The 20,395-nt window shown below is 34.0% G+C and overlaps 1 protein-coding gene across 1 annotated transcript in view; it reads right to left on the bottom strand.

Annotated features, from left to right (window-relative positions):
* The window catches only part of SNTG1 (syntrophin gamma 1), a 556,874-nt gene that overhangs the window by 15,969 nt on the left and 520,510 nt on the right, over positions 1-20,395 (bottom strand). The window contains exon 17 of the mRNA XM_034650177.1: positions 13,076-13,186. Within this exon, the coding sequence (XP_034506068.1) occupies positions 13,076-13,186 (111 nt within the window). The remainder of the gene's footprint in view (positions 1-13,075; positions 13,187-20,395) is intronic.

Here is a 20,395-nt window from a genome sequence, read left to right as displayed (position 1 = left end):
CATGATGAAAGAAGTCCTATATCTTGGTCATGGAAATGGTTCTACAACTGCACACATGTACCATTGACACAGGACTGCACACATATTGCACCAATGTCAAATTCCTATTTTTTATATTATACTACAGCTACATAAGATATAACCATTGGGTGAAACAGGATGAAGAGTATGTAGAATATCTCTGTATTATCTTTACAACTTCTCATGAATTTATATTCCACAACAAGGGTTTTGATAATGGCTATATTACTATTTAAATGTGTAGTTATAGTTTTATAATAATAAGTAATAAATCTGACGGAAAAATTTAGTGCTTTATTGCCTTCAGTCTAAGAACAAAGTCTAAAATGTGTAGCAGTGTCTGATTCCACACATCATCACTCATCACTGTGCAAAATTAGAAATATTCAGATAAACAGAAATGTTGATTACGCAATATCTATGGCTGAAAATCAAAAGAATTTGATTTTTGTTAAAATCACTATATTAGTGAGCATTTCAAGAGCAATTTTCTATAAGCATGTTGATTTCAAGAAAAAATGTCAATACTTTTTCCAGTTTGTTTTCTTATTACTTAGAAGACACAGAACCTAAGTTTGAGTAATGGTCAAAGAATCAAGAAACAATATTTTTTCCCATTTTGTGAAATACGTTTATAGCTTTTGAGGGTCTCCTGACCCACAAAATTTTTAGTTTTAATAAAATAAAAATATACATATGCACATACACATTATGGACACACACACACACACACACACAGGTGTTTTGGAATCCCATCTGTGAAACAATTGCCTCATCCAAAATAACAAAGATATAATCCCGTATTTTCTTATAGGTCTTTTTAGTCTCAGCTCTTGCATTTAGGTCTACAATCTATTTTGTGTTAATTTTTTGTATGGTTTGATGTAAAGTTTTAAAATCATTCTTTTGCATAAAGATATCGTTGTTGTAGCTCCATTTATTGCAAAGATTATTTTTTATTCATTGAATTGCCTTGGCAGCCTTTCCAAAATCAATTGACTATAAGAGAGAGGGTTGCTTTTGGACTGCTGATTCTACTTATTGCACTATGTCTATCCTTATGCCAAAGATGTCAATATACTGTCTTGATTACCATAGCTTTGTAGTAAGTTTTGAAATTAGGAATTGTGTATTGTTCAATTTCATTCTTTCTCAACTGTTTTAGCTATTCTGGATACCTTGAATTTTCATAAAATTTTAAGATTAGCTTGTCAATTTCCATGATAAAAGCAGCTGGATTTTTTGAAAGGGTTTTTATTGAATGTGTTGTTCAATTTAGGAAGAAATTGCTTTTTTCGCAATATTGCCTTCCAATTAATGAATATAGGACATCTTTCCCTTTATGCGAATCTTTTAAATTTCTTATAACAATGTTACTTATCCAGTATACAAGTTTGCACATCTTTTGAAGGTATTTTCCTATTTCATTCATTTAGATGTTATTGTAAAGAGAATTGTTTTCTTAATTTCATTTGGGAATTGTTCATAGCTTGGATATGTAAATATAATTGATATTTGTATGTTGATTTTGTATACTACGACATTGACGAAATCCTTTATTAGTGAAAATAGATTTCAGAGGGTTCCTTATTATTCTCAATATACAAGATCAGCATGTGTGAATTGAGATAGTTGTATTTCTTTTTATTGCCTGATTATCCTGGCTAGGCCATCTGGTACAACGTTGAAGGACTGCTAAGAGCCGACTTCCTTGTCTTGTTCTGATCTTACCAGAAAAAAGTTTATTCTTACCATTAAGTATGATGGTCAATGTGCGTTGCACACAGATGCTCTTTATTAGATTGAAGAATTTCCCTTCTCTTTTTACACTGAGTGTTTTTATTATGAAAGGGTGTTGGGCTTATGAAATTTCTGTATTTCTGTATTTACTGAGACAAATACATGTATTTTAAATTCTATTAATATGGTGCATCACATTGATTGATTTGGGGTTGGTAAACCAGTCATCCATTCTTGTAATAAAACTCTCTTGGTCATTGTTTATAATTCTTTTATTTTTTTTTATTTTTTTTTTAAAGATTTTATTTATTTATTCGACAGAGATAGAGACAGCCAGCGAGAGAGGGAACACAAGCAGGGGGAGTGGGAGAGGAAGAAACAGGCTCATAGCCGAAGAGCCTGATGTGGGGCTCGATCCCAGAACGCCGGGATCACGCCCTGAGCCAAAGGCAGATGCTCAACCGCTGTGCCACCCAGGCGACCCTATAATTCTTTTAAGACATTGCTGGATTTCATTTGTATTTGTATTAATGATATTAATACTATTGTATGATACAATATTTCGTATAATAATATTGTTTGTATTTTGTTCTAGTGAAGTCCTTTTCTTTATGGGAAGTCCTCAAACTATTAATTCAATCTCTACTTTCATTAGGTCTAATCAATTTTCTATTTCTCCTAGAGTCACATTTGGTAGTCTGTCTTCCTATAAATTTCATCCTTTCATCTAAGTTATCCAGTTGGTTAGCATAAAGTTGTTCCTTTATTTCCTTTTTATCTTTTTTTTTTTAGCTCTATTTCATCAGGAATGATGTCCTCTTTTTCATTCAAGATTTTAGTAATCTGAGTCTTCTCTTTGCTTGATGAGACTTCCCAAAGGGTTTTCAATTTAGTTGATCTCTCAAAGAACCAACTTTTGATTTTGTTTATATTATCTATTGTTCTTATCTTTTATTTTATATTTTTCTGCTCTAATCTTTATGACTTCCTTTGTTCTGCTTGCTTTGATTTTAATTTAGTATTTTTTATCTAGTTTTTACACATGGAAATCTGGGATGCTGATTTGACTCTTTCTTAATATACACATTTGTAGATATGAATTTTCTTCAATCACTGATCTATATGCATTTCATAAATTTTAATAGACTATTTTTGTTTTCATTTATCTCAAAACATTTACTAATACCTCTTGTGATTTAACCTTAGACTCCCTGAGAGCTTAAGAATTTTCCTTTACACCGTGGCATACAATCAATTCTCATTATTTGTGGATTCAGTATTTGCAAATTTACCTACTTGCTAACATTTATTTTTATTTCCAAAATCACTTTTCATGGTGTTTTCATGGACATTTGTAGATATATGCAAAACAGTGACAAATTTTAATAACACACCATGCACTTTCCCAGCAGAAGTCAAACAAGGTAATACTTAGACTCCTTGTTTCAGCTCTCATATTGTGAAATGTATACAAAAAGTGTCTTTTTTTTTTGGTAGACTAAAGTCAAGAATTTCACATTTTTGTATCTCTGACTTTGCTCTTTAAAATGACCCCAAAACATAGTGCTGATATGCTGTTTGGTGTTCAAGCACAAGATCACTAGGGGTACCCGCATGGCTCTGTCAGTTAAGCCTCTGCCTTCAGCTCAGGTCATGATCCCAGGGTCATGATCTAAGCAGGAAGCCTGCTTCTTCTTCTCCCTCTGCCCCTCACCCCTCTCTTGCTCACTCTGCTCTCTCTTTCTCTCTCAAATAAATAAATTTTAAAAATCTTAAAAAAAAGAGCATGCTTACAGAGAAAATATACATGTTGGATAAGCTTTGTCATGCTTACATGACATGCTTACAGAGAAAATATACATGTTGGATAAGCTTTGTCTAAGCATGAGTTATAGTGCTGGTGACTGTGAGCTCAGTTTTAAAGACTCAACAACAATATTAAGTTGCCTTTAAACAAAACACACATAAAACAAAGTTATATAGTAATTAGTTGATGAAAATATGCTGTGACCAGAAGCTTGCAGGAACTCATCCCTGCATTTCCCGTAGAAGCAATTTTTCAGTATTTGCTGGATTATTGTTCATGATGACTTGTAGAACATAAATATCATGGATAACAAGAATCAACTTACATTTATGAAATTCCCCAATTCTCTTCTGTTGTTTATTCTAATTTAATCTCATACTTGATGGAAAATGTATTTTATATTATTTCAATCTTTTTGGATGTATTGAGGCTTTTTTTTAATTATTATGTTCAGTTAGCCACCATACTGTGCATCATTAGTTTTTGTGTCTTTTTTATGTCATAGCATTGGGTCTATCCTGAAAAACATTCTATGAGTACTTGAGAAAAAATATGTATTCCACTGTTTTGGGGTAGAATGTCCGATAGATGTCAGCTCAAGCTAGCTGTTTTCTTCTGTTTTTCAGGCCTTCTCTTTACTCACTTATCTTCTTCCTAGTTGTCCCATCCATAATTGTAAATGAGATGTTGACGTTTCCAACTATCATTGTTGGGTTGTGTACATCTCCCTTCAATTCTGTGTGCTTTTGCTTCATGCATTTGAACTAATACTATTGGGTGCATGTTTATCTACAATTCCTATGCTTTTCTGACAAATTCACTTTTCATCACTATAAAATGTCCTTTTTTCCTCAATTAACAATAATTGTTTGAAGTCTATTTTGTCTGATATTAGTGTAGCCACTTTAGTTCCATTTTATTATTGTTTCTATGGTATATGTATATACATATGTGATATATAGATATCTATATATAGATATATATATATTTCCATTTTTTTTACCTTCAATCTGTTTCTGAATCTGAATTGTGTCTCTTATAAACAGCATTTAATTAAATAATGTTTTTATTCATTTTTTTCAATCTCTACCTGAAACTGAAGCATTTAAGCTTTTTACATCTAATGCAATCACTGTAAATGGAGGATTTTCATCTGCTATTTTACTCATTTTTTTCCCCTATGTTTATTAGGTTTTTTGTTCCTCTAGTCTTTGATTCCTGCTTTCTTTTGTGTTAAGTAGAAACTCCTTAATGCAGATTTTTAATTCCTTTTGCTTACTTTTATTACATATTGTTATTTTGTCAGTGGTTACTATGGGTATTAGTACTAATATCTTAACTTAAATCAATCTAGTTCTTATTAATATTAATTCAGTTTCTGTTACTTAGAAGAAATTTGCTCCAACACACAACCTCTGTTCACTACCCCTTCCTTTGTCCTATTTTTGCCATACAAATTACATATTTATACATTTTAAGTACATCAATACAATTTTATAATTATTGCTTCATACAATTGTCTTTTTTTTTTAAAGATTTTTTTTTTATTTATTTCTTTGACAGAGATAGAGACAGCCAGCGAGAGAGGGAACACAGCAGGGGGAGTGGGAGAGGAAGAACCAGGCTCATAGCAGAGGAGCCTGATGTGGGGCTCGATCCCATAACGCCAGGATCACGCCCTGAGGGGAAGGCAGACGCCCCCATACAATTGTCTTTTAACAGTCTTTTTTCAATACGTTGAAGATATTATCTGTCTACTAGCTTCTATGGTTTCTAATAACAAATCATCTGTTAATATTATTTTTTTACATGCTAGTATTATTGATGACCCCATGTATGTGAAAAGTCATTTTCTTTTGCTGCTTTCAAGATTTGTTTTTTGATTTTGATCTTCACCAAATTGACTATGATAAGTCTAGATAGAGTTCTATTTGCTTTTATTCTACTTGGAGAGTAATTATTTTGAGTATACTTGATGGTTGACACACAACGTGACATTAGTTTCAGGTGTACAACATAGTAATTCAACACGTCTCTACATTATGCTAAGCTCACCACAAATGTAGCTACCATCCATCACCATACAGTGTTATTACAATATCATTGACTATATTCCCTAGGCCAAGCATTTTATTCCCATGACTTATTCATTCCATAACTAGACGTTTCTATCCCTTACTCCCTTTCACATATTTTGCCCATTGAATTATTGAATATGTAGATTTTTTAAATAATCTATTTTGAGTTTTCAAATGTTATTTCTTCTAATATGTTTTCTGTCCCTTTCAATTTTTTTCTTGGACTCTCATTATACATATACAGGTATGCTTGCTAGCATGCCACAGGTTTCTGAGATGCTGGTCATTTTTCATTATTCTTTGTTATACTGTTGCTCTAATTGGATGATCTCTATTGGCCTATATTCAAGATTATTGCTTCTCTCTTCTGCCAACTCAACTCTTTTTGAGTCCCATTAGTAAATGTTTCATTTCAGTTAATGAGTATTTCAACTGTAACTACTCTATTTTTATGCAACCTCTCTATTGTTACTTTCTACTTGGTAAGACACCATTGTCATATTTTTCTTAAGTTCTTTAGACATTGTTTTCTTTAGTAATTTAAACATATTCATTATAGCTGATTTAAAGGCTCTGTCTATTGCATCCATAATCTGAACCCCATTCAAGGCATAATGTGTTGGTTGGTATTTACCTGTTTCTGCACATAATTTTCTCCTTTTTGCAAATGTGGCAGTTTTTTGATAGTTTAGATAATATCTTGTAATAGCTTTGGTGTTAGATTCTTCCACTTTCCCAAGGTTTATTGCTGGTGTTTTGTTGGTGTTGATTTTCTTATTGCAGTTTCTTTGCTTGGCACTTTCTTGCATTAATTCTATAGAATTTGTATTCCCTGTAGTGTGTTGATACTAAATTCTCTGTTAGTTTGTCTTAGGGTTGTTTTGTTTTGTTTTGTCTTTGTTTTACATTTTTAAGTCTAGCTTACCGTAGGTCACATCTGGGTCAGCTAACTATTGGTCAGACAATTTCATGATATGTGTTGCCTATAAGTCTGTTATTCTTTACCAAGGAAATCTGCATCTGAAGGCACATCTTCCAATTTCAGGACACTTGCAAGACAAAGTTAACTCTAATCTCCTGCCTATGTGTGGTTACTAGTTCAGTCAAAGTAAATGACTGGTGCCTTTTCCTTTCCCAGGTCTTTCCCGAGCATGCACATACCATCATAAATCTCCAAGAACCCATCAGAGCTTTTCCTAAACTCACAATCATTGCCTAGTTTTCTAAGACTTTCTTTTAAATCCAGGTCAGGCTTTTGTTTGTTCCAGTTGAAGTCTCAGGCTTAGGTAGGAAGATTTTACCAGCAGTTTTGCTATTGCTCTAGTTATGTCCTGGGGCAGATCCCCTCTGTTCCTTTCTCCCCTCCGCTTGTAGAGCTAAGCTCTGAGTCACATAGCCACCACACTAAGAATAGAGACTTCTCAGGAAGCTGCAAATTAAACCAAATTACTGACTCTGCTCAGTGGATGAGGTTAGACCTCTCAATTTTCTGCATGCTACTGGCTTTTGGCTATAAAACCACTGGGTGGGGAGGGGTGTTCAAATATCTTTGAATTAAAACTTTAAGATGAATCCCATTATGTTACTGAGCGAGGTCCAGCAGTTTCTTTTGCAGAGAAAATTTTCTGTTCATTATGGGATTTTGGTTATTTTCCATTTTTGCCAATTTGGCTATTTCTAGAATGCTTGAAAACAGATGCTTGATTTCAGTTGCTTTGCAGGCATTTCCACTGTTTTTGAGGGAGGGCAAGTTCACTGAAGCCCTCTAGCCACTATTCCACAAGTTACCCCTCCTCTGGATGATTTAAATTCTTGTTTTATCATTGGATTTTGAAAGTTTCTGGATGTGATGTATCGATTGATTGATTTTTTTTTTTTTTTAACTAATCAGAACTCAGTTTTCCCTTTCACTTGAAAGTAAAAGTACACATTCAGTTTTGGGGTTTTTTTTTTTTTTGGTAAATTTTCTATTTTTCTCTCCTTCATTTGCCCTTTTCTACTCATGAATACTAGTTGTACCAGCAATGGACTCACAGAACTGTCTTTCATCTTATATTTCCCATATTTTATGCTACTGTATTTTGAGAGAATCCATCAGCTATGGTTTCCAGATATAGCTGTTTCTATTCTGCTATAGAGTTTTTATTTCAAATGTGATCTTCATATTTCACAAAATCACTAATTATTCTATTTCAAAAGAGCTAGTTTTTAAAAACTAGCTGCAAGTCTCTCTAAGCACTCTGAGGAGGTAACTATATATTCTGCTTTAGGGAGCATGTCTTGGATAATTGTGAGGATGAGACATTGTGGCTGAGGATAAACTGGGAGTCTGTTTTATGGAGAAGGGATTTCCCTCGTTTCTAGATATCCTTGGGGCACTTAGAGCTTGATTCGCACTCACAGATTCAGCATGAGATAAAACCCTAATTATCTTTACCTCAGCACAAGCTCATGGGAAAGGAGGGATTGTCTAGCCCATAAACTCAAAGAGGGTTTCCATATAATTATGCTGACAATTGAACCAGTGTTCATTCTCACTCCTCACTCATTCACATTGTATATATGGAGAACCTCCCAAGTGAGAATCATTCAATTGAATGTTTTTAATGGTCTTCTATCTTTTTTGGGTTATGGGTTCTCTTGTGTTTTGATCCCATCTTTTTACTTTTATGCTGATGGCAAAAATTCCCTTTCTACTTTTTCTCTACCTGTCACTTCCTGCCAATTCTAGGATGTTTTCGAACATGTAACAGAAGTGTGTTGGTGTTCTCAAGTCTTCTGAGAAGAACACATGTGCTCTTACTCTCACAAAAACCATGGAATGTAATGCTTTCCATTTTACACCGGGGGGTGCTTAGACTGAGCTCAGATATCTCACCCTACATAACATGCATCATATTTAAATATGGACACCAGAGCTCTTTAACGATTTTTATTAAGATTTTGTTTATTTATTTGAGAAAGAGAGCACAGAGGGAGAGTGAGAAGGTGAAGGAAGCTCAGATCCTGATGCAGGCTCGATCTCAGGACCCTGGGATCATGACCTGAGCTGAAGGCAGATGCTTAACCGACAGAGCCACCCAAGTGCCCCCAGAGCTCTTTAACTATTAAGCTCATATTCTTACTATTACAGGGCAATGACTTGTATAAAAATTATAAACAATAAATGGCACAGAAAGATAAACTGCATTATAAGATTTAAAAAATTTCAATAACTGATATTTGTTTAGTTTTGCTTTATTTACTTAAGGCTACTAGTGAAGGAATAACTTATTTTCTTCACATCTGTATTTACCAATGTGTCCTTTATGTTTAACCTAAAGATAAACTTTTATACAACATTAATGATTATAAGAAAATATTCACAAATTGTTCCCCAAAATCACAAAAGTTTTATAATGTATTTAGAAAAGTACATGGAGACCTCTTGACACATAACTTTCAAAACAGTTCTCAAAATACTGTGAGTAGAAATTGTCACTTTGATCTTGTTTATGTTAATCTAACTCATAAGAAAGCTGATCTTTCTAGGTAAGATACAATTTTCTTCAAGCAAAATGAAATTTTATGTCATTGATTATTTTTGAATCTATGTTTGTCATTTCTTCTCTTTTATAAGAATAGTTAAGCCAATGATATCAGGGACATGATAAAAATACTATTTTTGCTTAATATTTATTTATAAACTATCAGTCATATCAAATTGTTTCATGCTTTAGATCCCTGCTAATTATGTCCAAATTGTATATATATGTAACTTACTTTTGTAAAATGAAATTTAAAAAAAAATCTATGGACTAAAATATAATTCTTTAACTTGCTGGGTATTTTTGTTATTGTACTAAGATTATTTTTCAGTAGAGTTTTATTTATTTATTTATTTATTTTTATTATTTATATTATGTAAAGTATACAACTGTAAACTATCAAAACAACTATAAATTTGAGGAATTGTCCAATAAAACAATGGGTGAGGAATTTGGAATTAGAAGGACAAAGACAACATTCCACAAATACATTTTGAAAATTGCTTAATATAATGCTGATGTCTGTGATTTACTTCAAAATGTGTCAAGATAAGAGGGATTAATGGACAGATAAAGCGATGGATACATAGATATGCAGTAAAGAAGGATAGTGAAATTTGAATCATACAATTTAGATAGTGTGTAGAGGGCCTTTACTGTAAATTATTTAAAGTATGCTGTATGCTTGAAATTTTTCATAGAAAATGTTGAGAAAAGTGCTTCCATCCTCAACTATAAAATAATGATCTAGTGTAATTTAAGAAATTATTTTCTTGCTTCCTGCAAGCATCAGGCTAGGCCTTAGGAATATGATGTTATAAGACATATTATTTGTGTTTAAAAGTTCTTGATCCAGTGGAGGAAGCATGTGAGTGAACAATTTGCATGCAGGATGCTTACCCATGTTATGGTATACATAAATTTAGAAAAGTTATACGATATATAGAGATGTCCCTGTCTCTGTTTTGGGGATAGAGACTCAGGGCAAACTTTCGACACTGAAATTTTAAAAATTAATAAAATTAATAGGACACAGAAAATATCCCAGGCATTTGATAATGACACAAACTTGAGTTATGGTTATAAACTTGAATTTTTTAAATGTAGGAAGGGCCCTGAGCTTATTTATGCTAATCATCTTCACTAACTTCTCTCCTAATAATAAAAGCTGCTATTTTTGGATATTTCCTTTGTCATTATGCTAGATTCTTGAATGATAAAATCATTCATCAGTGATTTTTTTAGTGCTAGGCACAAGGGATATTTATTCCTATAATCTCCTTAAAGAGTAGCAATTGTAATTTGGTGATAGATTGCTCCAGGTGGTATAGACAGAAAATGGTAAAGAAGAAATTTTTAGCTCAAGGTTACTTGATTCTAATTTTCCTTCCACTGTATCATGTTGCCTATTCCTTTATTAAAAAAAAAAGTATTCTAACAGAGGAAATGTTGAATTCTCAAATGACACCAATTTCAATCATAATTTGATTCATAAGTCCAGTAAGTCCAATAATGTGATACATGCTGGCATTCTCCTTGATGTTCTCCTGTGATGCTATTTTTTATTACTGCTCACAAGTTGCAATTATAAGTAGCAATTGTGCTAGTCTTAATTCTTACACAATTTTTATATCAGCAGTGGTGATACTACCCGGTATGGACAAACAATCCTAGAGAGCTGATTAGTTTCATCTGTGCTAAATAGTCTCCATATTTAATTTGGTATTTTCAATGTTACCCGTAGAGATATTATTATCCGTCATTCTATAAAAGGAGATGGTGACTTTAAAAAAGTTCTGTAACTCACCAATGATCACGTTCTGTTATTTTTGTCTGCTCTTTCTCCTATCCAAAAATTGTAGTCTATAAGTTTAAGAAAGACATTCAATGAATTTTCTGAAACTAGCTCTTCTTGAATGAATTTATGAAATATTGCTTAAAACACTATAACAAGAATGAGGAATATTTAGAAGCTGAGGGGTAACTAATAACCAGCAAAGTTAAGTAAGTATAATTAGCTGTATATAGAACATACACTACATTGAACTAAGATCTAAATATTATAGTTAGTCACTGCATTGTGTTTATATTTTTGCTTCATGTTGTCAACTAAAGATTTGTTAACACATTAAAAAGAATTAGAAGAGAAGTGATGTATCAAATGCTATACTGTTATCAACAGCTAGTGGTTGAGTTTCCACATTAGCTAGAATATGGAACTGACAATATTAACATTATTCACCTTTATTAGAATATGGTAATGCATTTTTTGATGGTAATACTAAGAATTGATTTAAAGAGCAGTGTGAGCAGTGTGAGTGGCTGGCAAAAAGAAATGATCAACCATTCATAGCCGGAGGAGAAAAAAGGAGGACCTACCTATAGCAAGAGATGGAAAGAAGGCAGCTCCATAGATACATCTATATTTAGGAAGAGGCAATGATGGAAATGTAGAGTTGAAAATTATGAAGCAAGTTAAACAAAGGGATGGTATTTGTCTAAAGTGACAGGAGACAAATATAAGGCAAGACCATGTGTAATACCAATGCTTTAAAGAAATGCAGCAGGAAAAGAGCCAGCAGAAAGGGACCATATCCACATTTTCCTCTTTAAACAATCTACATAAGTTAGGCAACTCTAAAGATAAACGTAAGACAGAAATAGGGTATCCACAGAGACACTCAAACACAAAAGCCATGGAGGAAAGTTAAGGGACAAACCTGCGCAGATAGATAAAATAAGAAAGAAGTCATCTTGTTAAAAGAAGAATGAGTATGGGTATAGAGCACTGCTACAGAAGATGTGCGCAAGAATGTCAGAGAGGGTCATTCCTTGGAAGGTTTTGACTGTCAGACTGACCTTTCCACCTGAATTAAATAGGTATATGAATGTAACAAAATTATGCTAATTTTATTTTTTTATTTTATTTTTTTAAAGATTTTATTTATTTATTCGACAAAGATAGAGACAGCCAGCGAGAGAGGGAACACAAGCAGGGGGAGTGGGAGAGGAAGAAGCAGGCTCATAGCGGAGGAGCCTGACATGGGGCTCGATCCCATAACGCTGGGATCATGCCCTGAGCCGAAGGCAGACGCCTAACCACTGTGCCACCCAGGCGCCCCTATGCTAATTTTAATCCATAGTTGAAAAATTATATATGGGTTTGCATTTCCATACCATTAATTATTCACTTTGGTGTTTGTTATTTATCCTTTCCTCCACACTGGAATAACACATTTATAATTTATTCTACCCCAAACATTAATATGGTGGATTTCATTGTAGAGTAATTGAAATCATTTAGATTTTGTATATATATAAATAAATGTATTAATAAAAAATGTAGTGAATCTTTCTGATGAGTTTAAAACAACAGTTAATATATTTCAAAGTACTGAAAATTTGCAAGTGAGCAAAGCAAAAAATCATCCATTTATTCATTTTATTAACACATAATAACATTAACAAAACATGAATTGATTTAAAGAATATTTTCTTCAGGGATTTGTATTCATATTCAAAGAGGGAATAGATAATGGTAAAATACAGTCAGAATTTTTATTTTAAGTTATTATTTAAAATGTGAAACCATGAAGAAAGTGACTGTTTTGGTTACCAGAATGTTACTTTAGTGTGACACAAATGCAGTCCATAAGGAATTAAAACAAAGAAAATGCAATTAGCCCTGTCTAACTTATTTTGAGTTATGTCTTTCAGTGAAATTTTGCCACTGAAATCTGAAAGTGATTTTATTCCTTTGGCCACGAGGGATATTCCAAAGTAAACAGATAATGTGTGTTTTTGCTCATTTGGTTCTCCTAAATATTCTTCCCTTGGCATCTTAATGACATTAATGTAGCTGGCTTATATGATAATGGTTTATATGATGAATTTGGATTTACCTTTGCTTCAATCTGCTTAGTATCTGGATTCTGAAACAAAAATTTGATTTTGCTCTTGCCATCATCTGAAGAACCTTTAAGCTGAGAAAATTTATATCTCCAAAGTATAGCCTAAAAAAGGAAAAAAAAGAAACATATGCAAATCAGCACAATTAATACCTACGTTCAAACCAAGAAATAGTCCTCTTTTAAGTGGTAAAGGTTAATCTATTAAAGTAGTACTATATCACAGGATTAAAAAGCAAATTAAAATATATTTATCAAAGGCTATAACTTAGTAATCAATATATATTTTAGGTTCCAGAAATAACTTTAGTACCCACGAAATAATTATTTCAAAAAATACATGCAAATAAATAAATCTGAGTATCCTGCTTTATATTATCACTCACTTAAAGCTCACTAAAGCACATGTCTATGCTATTGAATTAGCAAGAACATCTATTATTGTTTCTTTTTTCTATTAATAGAAGTGGTAAGGTGATTTTGAATTGATAATCCTACAGATATTCTGTATTACTTTCTCTTAAAGCTCAAACTAATAATCTGCAGCTTTGTCAAGATAAAAGATCAGCCTTAGTAAATAATTACAACAAAAATTGATATAGTATCTTTGTAAGACTGAACTAGAATAAGCATCTTACAGAGCTAGCCCATTAACCTATAATATCTCAGTCAAGAGGATTATTTGACTAAAACCCATCTTTCAATATTTCAGGGGCAAGCTTAAATAGTATGAAATCTAAGTAAGAACCAAACATTAGTTACAACATAACCATGCACTTACTGTTTGAATATATAGGGATATGGAATCCCATGACAAGTTCCAAAAAATTTTTTGCAAATGAGAAGTGTGCATTTTTTTTTGTAGAGAAAAATTAAGAACCTGGTACAGATAATTCTTATCACAAAATTTATTCTATTTTAATATCTCACATAACATGGCACATTGTCACAATTAATGAATGGATATTGACACATTATTATTAATTAGAGTCCATCATTTATGCAGTTTTTCTTAGTTTTAACCTAATGCCTTTTTCTGGTAGAGGACTCCGCCCAGGATACCACATCACATTTATTTGCTGTGTCTTCAGCTCTACTTGTCTATGACAGTTTCTCAGATCATTGTCTGACTGTCCTTGACAATTTGAGGAGTACTGGCTCGGTATTTTGTAGAATTCCCCCTACTGGAATTTGTCTGATGTATTTCTCATAACTAGACCAGCTAAAGATTTTTAGAAAGGAGATAAGACTCTGTCATTTTTGATAATAATCTCAGTGTATATTTCTGAGAGGTTTCCATTTAAGATATGTTATTATAGTGGAGTGTGTTGTGTGTGTTTATTAAACTTCATTAGGTGGCTTTAACATGATTCAATAATTCAGTTAAATATAAAGCTATGTGATAAAAAAAGCATGGCTTCATACATGAATTCCAGTTCTTATTATTCTGTTATTTATTAAAGTATTTAATAATATTTTGCACGTTTTCAACCTTTTAAAATTTATTACTCCTTGTTTTGTATTCTTTTTTTTTTTAAGATTTAATTTATTTATTCGACAGAGATAGAGACAGCCAGCGAGAGAGGGAACACAAGCAGGGGGAGTGGGAGAGGAAGAAGCAGGCTCACAGCAGAGGAGCCTGATGTGGGGCTCGATCCCATAACGCCGGGATCACGCCCTGAGCCGAAGGCAGACGCTTAACCACTGTGCCACCCAGGCGCCCCTGTTTTGTATTCTTATATATGGTCTGTTTTGGAGAATGTTCCATGAGCACTTGAAAACAAATTCATATTCTGCTCTGGTTCAGTGGAGTATTTTGTATGCGTCTGTTCGATACAGTTAGCTATAGTTTTCTTCAAGTTCTGTATTTCTTTATTGGTCTTGTGTCTGGTTGTTCATGCCATTATTGAAAGTGGAGTATCAAAACTTCCAACTATTATTATAGAATTGTCTATTTCTCCTTGCATGTCCAGAGTTTAGCAAAGCCAATGTTTTGCTGCCACAGCATCCATTTAGTTTGGCCAAGTGCCGTGTAGGACCTTAAACTGATATTAACCCCCCCGTGCAAGTTTAACCCATAGAATGACAAACTTGTAAATTCCTGATTTGACTCCCCAACAGCCCTTCTGAGCAATAGAATCCCTTGTCTCCCCGGGTCTGTATGCCTTTAAATAAAGACCTTTTAGATAAGGCCCGCATGCAGCTTACCAAAACCTTGTCTTTGGGTATGAATTATCAGTCTAGCTAGCTCAGGAACTCCCATGCACTGCACCCATGAACCCTTAAAAAGGCATGCACCCCAGGTCCAGTTTCACTGTCTGTACTGTGCTTTGACCACCAGTGTGGCTCCTCAAGGCATGCCATGTCCTTCTTCCAGGACCTGTGAGTAATAAACTCTTGTATTTCACTTTCTCTTGTGGTCTGTTGTGGAACTGTGGATCACCATCTGCCACCCTGTGCTTTACTTAACAAATGTTAATTTAACAAAGTCGTAATACTTCAATTCTCTCAATGTTTAATATAGGGGCCCTGATGCTTGCTACTTGTAAGTTTATGATTGTTAAATTTTCTTTTTGAATTAATCTTTTTATCAATATGTAATACTCTTCTTTGTCTCCTGTAACAGTAACATAAAATCTATTCTTTTTTTAAAGACTTATTTTTTTGAGAGAGAGACAGACAGAGAGACAGAGCAAGTAGCGGGAGGGGCAGAGGGAGAGAAGCAGATTCCCCAGTGAGTGTGTAGGCTGATGTGGGACTTGACCTCACACCCTAAGATTATGACCCTGAGATCATGACCTGAACCAAAATCAAGAACTGACTGAGCCACCTAGGTACCCTGACCTAAAATCTTTCCTTATACTGGTTTAACCACTGGTTCTCTTCTGGTTACTATTCGTATGGAATATCTTTTCACACCATTTATTTTAACCCACTTAAGTCTTTAGATCTAAAGAAGGCCTCTTGCAGACAGCATATAGTTGGATCATGTTTTTTTAATCTATTCTGTAGTGAAGAGAAGATGGCAGTTATTGCTTAATGATAACAGTTTCTGTCTGGGATAATGACTAGTTTTGGAAACAGTGTGAATCAATTAATGCCACCTAATCGTACACTTAAAAACGGTTAAAATGGGAAATTTTAAATTATTTTAACACAATAGAAACAAAACGTTAAATAAATCATCTGGAAACAATGTATCTCCAAAATCCACTCAAAGCAATTACTAATTAAAAAGTTGATACTTTAAAAGGTATAATGAAATAGCAAAATCATGAATTCCTTAAAAATAAGGATGAGAGAATTATCAATAATAATGACACATAATGCATTTATACAGAATGGTGCTATCTACTTATTCACCAAACATTTTTGAAATGGCTACTATACATTAAGCATTTTGCTAGATTTAGATAAAAAAGTCACCACCCCAAAGACATTAATTTCTGAACAAGTAAATGCTTTTGCTTTTGTTTTTACAATGAGACTATACAATTTATAAAGAAGCAATATCCAATATTACAAATTGTCTTAAATGTTTCTTTAGATCTATTATTATACAGAATCTTCTAACAATAAAATTACCTGGGACAATTAACTTTCAGGAAAAAAAAATACAAGTTAAACTTTAAACTCACAACTTCCTCTAAATAAAATTCTTTATGTTTTAAGAAGTGAAATAATTTAAATAAGCCAAATTATAGGAAAACTACATAATGTAAGTGAATATTGAATATCTTTGAAAAGAGGGAGTTCTAGACATAGGAGTAAAAAAAAATTATATACTCATATGTACAAGTGATGTATATTTACCAAAATGAAAAGCAATAAACTTAGTTGCATATAGGATACATGGTAGAGTGTAAGGAAAATTCTAAACATATAATAAATAAAAAGACAAATAATATTATGGAGAAGTCATTCAAAAAATGGAAAAAATATTATTTCTAATGAATATAAAAGCATGTTCAATTTTACTAGAAATAAAGAGTGTAATAATATTAAAATGACTTAGTTTTACTGAATATTAAAAAAGATCAATGAAAATTATAATAACTAAAGCTAGCAAGGTTATGTTGAAACAAATGTTTGCGTAAAATTGCTACCAACTGTGTGAATTCTTTATGACCATAATTCTAATATATATTTTAAGCCTTAAAAGTATTCATATTATTTGATCCAGAAATTCCATTTCTAAAAATTAGCTAAGGAAATATGATATATGAAAAACAAAAGAAAGTGCTAAATACATGATTAGTAAATATCAAGAATGGAAATTCTGAACATTTTGCTTAAAATAATGCTCACGAGAATCATATATTTACATAAAAATGCAAATATTCTAATGGTAAGGAAGAACATAAGGACATGAAATTAGATGAGATAACCATGTTAAAACTAAGGAACTTGTAAAAGGCTGGAGGGAAAATGTATGCAAAATATAGCATCTTATGTAGCTCAGGTACTGACATTAACTTGCTGTGTGGTTTTGAATAAGAAATTTTATTTTTAGCTTGCTAAGCTGTAAAACTAAAGGCTTTCACATTCTCAAATTATAATTACAATTTTGAAACAATATTTCATATGTAGCCATTATAGTGTAAAACAGGAATTTACTATTTCATTTAGATAACTTTTCAAGGAGTAAAACAGATTTTAAAAGCTCATTATTTTAAATAAAGAGTAACAACAAACTTATCTGGCTAAAGAAGGCATATCACAGACAAATGAAGGAGGTTTGGAAACTTTTGGGAATGTGCAGATTGAATCTTTGGCTGTGAGTGGGAAATTCCAAAGATGAATAATGTAGTTGATGAATCTAATAATGATTGACTGAAAGATTCATCATTTAAGAGGTAATGATACAAAATTAACATCATAACAACTTTGGTGACAGATGGTAGCTAGATTTAGCATGTTAATCACTCCCTAACGTATATGAATGTTAAATCACTATGTTGTACACCTAAAACTAATACAACATTATATGTCAACTGCACTTCAACAACAAAAAAGGTAAATCAGTAACAGAACATAGCAGTCACTTAACACACTTATCATGGTACCTGGAAAATAATATTCAATAAATGTTTGCAAGTCTTAAAACAAGCAAACGTTAATGTGATATACTAGGAAGAGTTAGAATAGACTTGATAAGCAGTGTGAATTGGTAATTCTCACAGAAATTCATTAAGGCCAATTTGGAGGAATCAGAATCTGAATCTGAAAGTATTACCAGGAAAAGTTTCACAGATCTAAAAAATGACTTAATGCAAGAACTCTTTAGCAATCCTATTTCTTATGCCAATATTTTGTTTTTAAGATTCTGATAAAGATCATGGCAACTATGTTAAGAATATTAATGATGAAAAAGATGAGTAAACACCACTGTATTTTATAACATGTTATTTATATATTGCTATGGTGAACACAATGGCAGGTTCCTTGTAGCCAGCTCTGAGGTGGACCGAGATGGGATGGTGTTGGTGAAATGTATATGGTGAGTTGGATTGTGTGTGGTTATTTAACAGACTTTGATATTCTTAGGAATAAGGTGCTAGTGCAGAGTGACAGAAGCAGGTGTTCTTTGCCTCAAGAGCTTTCCAATAGGAATAGAAAGTAGGCCAAGATGTAGTAATTAGTTCTCTATAAAATACATGCAGAATTTTGTTGGAAAAGTGAACTTCCATGATGCCGCAAAGAAACTTAAACAATATATGAAACTTTTGTCTCCATTTATTATTCTGATACATAAATGTACCATATATATGTGCATACACACATACACACACACACACACACACACACACATACATACATACCAAACACAGTGGTATAATCACTAGTTACCAACATGGAATGAGATGAGGAGAATTATAAGGATCAGAAACCCCTCCTCCCTGATCACCTATTTTTGGTGCCCTCTTTGCCATATACTGACCTAATTTCCATTACCAGTAAGATATTAAGAACTTTCTCCCTATTATAATGCATTTATCTCAGGAAGGTAATGCATTTTTTGGCAATGTACTGAAATAAAAATAAATCCTGATCTTAGAGCTGTAAGTATTAAAAATGTAACCCAAACATTAGACCTTACTTATAAGCCACATGACTTTAAGCAAGATTCTTAATTAGAGCCTGAGTACATACTTTTGTAAATTAAAAGTAGTGATACTTGACTATCCTACTTTAAAGTGTTCCTGTAGGGAGGAGGAGTAGAGGAGCCCTTTTTCAGCTGGTCCCCTGAGTTGAGCTGGATAGGTACCAGACCAGCCTGAACACCCACAGAATCAGCCTGAGACACAGGAAGATACATCTGGATCTCTACAAATGAACATCTCCAGCGCTGAGTATTGAGGTACGAAGCGGGAAGCAGTGAAACCACGCACAGATATTGGAAGATAAATGGAAGGGGGAGGGAGCTGCTGTGTTCAGGCGCCGGGAAGCAGTAGCCACCTGCACAGGGGAGCGGGTGGACTCGCGGACGGCACCCGCAAGAGAGCAGACTGAGACCATGAGCTGGGGAAAGCGCGCGACCAGACTGAAAGGGAGCTCCGGTGCACTCACTGGAACCGGACTGAGACCGGGAGCTCTGGAACGCGTGGGGGTGGCTGGCAGCTGGTGGCTGGCGGTGTTAGAAACACAAAGGACAGAAATGCACCAGCCTTGGAAGTGAGGGCTGGGACGCACGGTATGGAGCGCAAATCCTGGGACGCTGCAGGGTTGAGCAGCACCAACAGAAACAGAGTTAAAGTGGCCAGAACATCAGTGGAGAACAGTCTGCGATCCTTCTGTTCTGAGACAGAGGCTGAGATTCAGCCGCTGCTGCTCTGACTCTCAGAAGAGGCACAGCAAACAGCCAGGAAAAGCCGCCAGAGAACAAAAGCCCGGAAATACCGGATTACAGTGTGCCCATCCCCATTCCCCCTCGCAGGTGACACGGAGACTCTACCGAAACAGGGTTGCCGGAGTATTGGAGCAGCAGGCCCCTCCCCCCAGAAGGCAGGCTGAAAAATAAAGAAGCCCATATCCCTAAGATCCCTATAAAACAAGTGTGCACTGCCTGGGTCCCGGTCAATAATTTGGGCTCTGGACAACCCCACAGCCTTTCTCTGACTCTCAGAAGAGGCACAGCAAACAGCCAGGAAAAGCCGCCAGAGAACAAAAGCCCGGAAATACCGGATTACAGTGTGCCCATCCCCATTCCCCCTCGCAGGTGACACGGAGACTCTACCGAAACAGGGTTGCCGGAGTATTGGAGCAGCAGGCCCCTCCCCCCAGAAGGCAGGCTGAAAAATAAAGAAGCCCATA

Source organism: Ailuropoda melanoleuca, unplaced genomic scaffold (assembly GCF_002007445.2).
Source record: "Ailuropoda melanoleuca isolate Jingjing unplaced genomic scaffold, ASM200744v2 unplaced-scaffold11384, whole genome shotgun sequence".
NCBI classification, from domain to species: domain Eukaryota; kingdom Metazoa; phylum Chordata; class Mammalia; order Carnivora; family Ursidae; genus Ailuropoda; species Ailuropoda melanoleuca.
The sequence above is the reverse complement of the archived record's forward strand: the minus strand, read 5'-3'. Positions and strand labels throughout refer to the sequence as shown.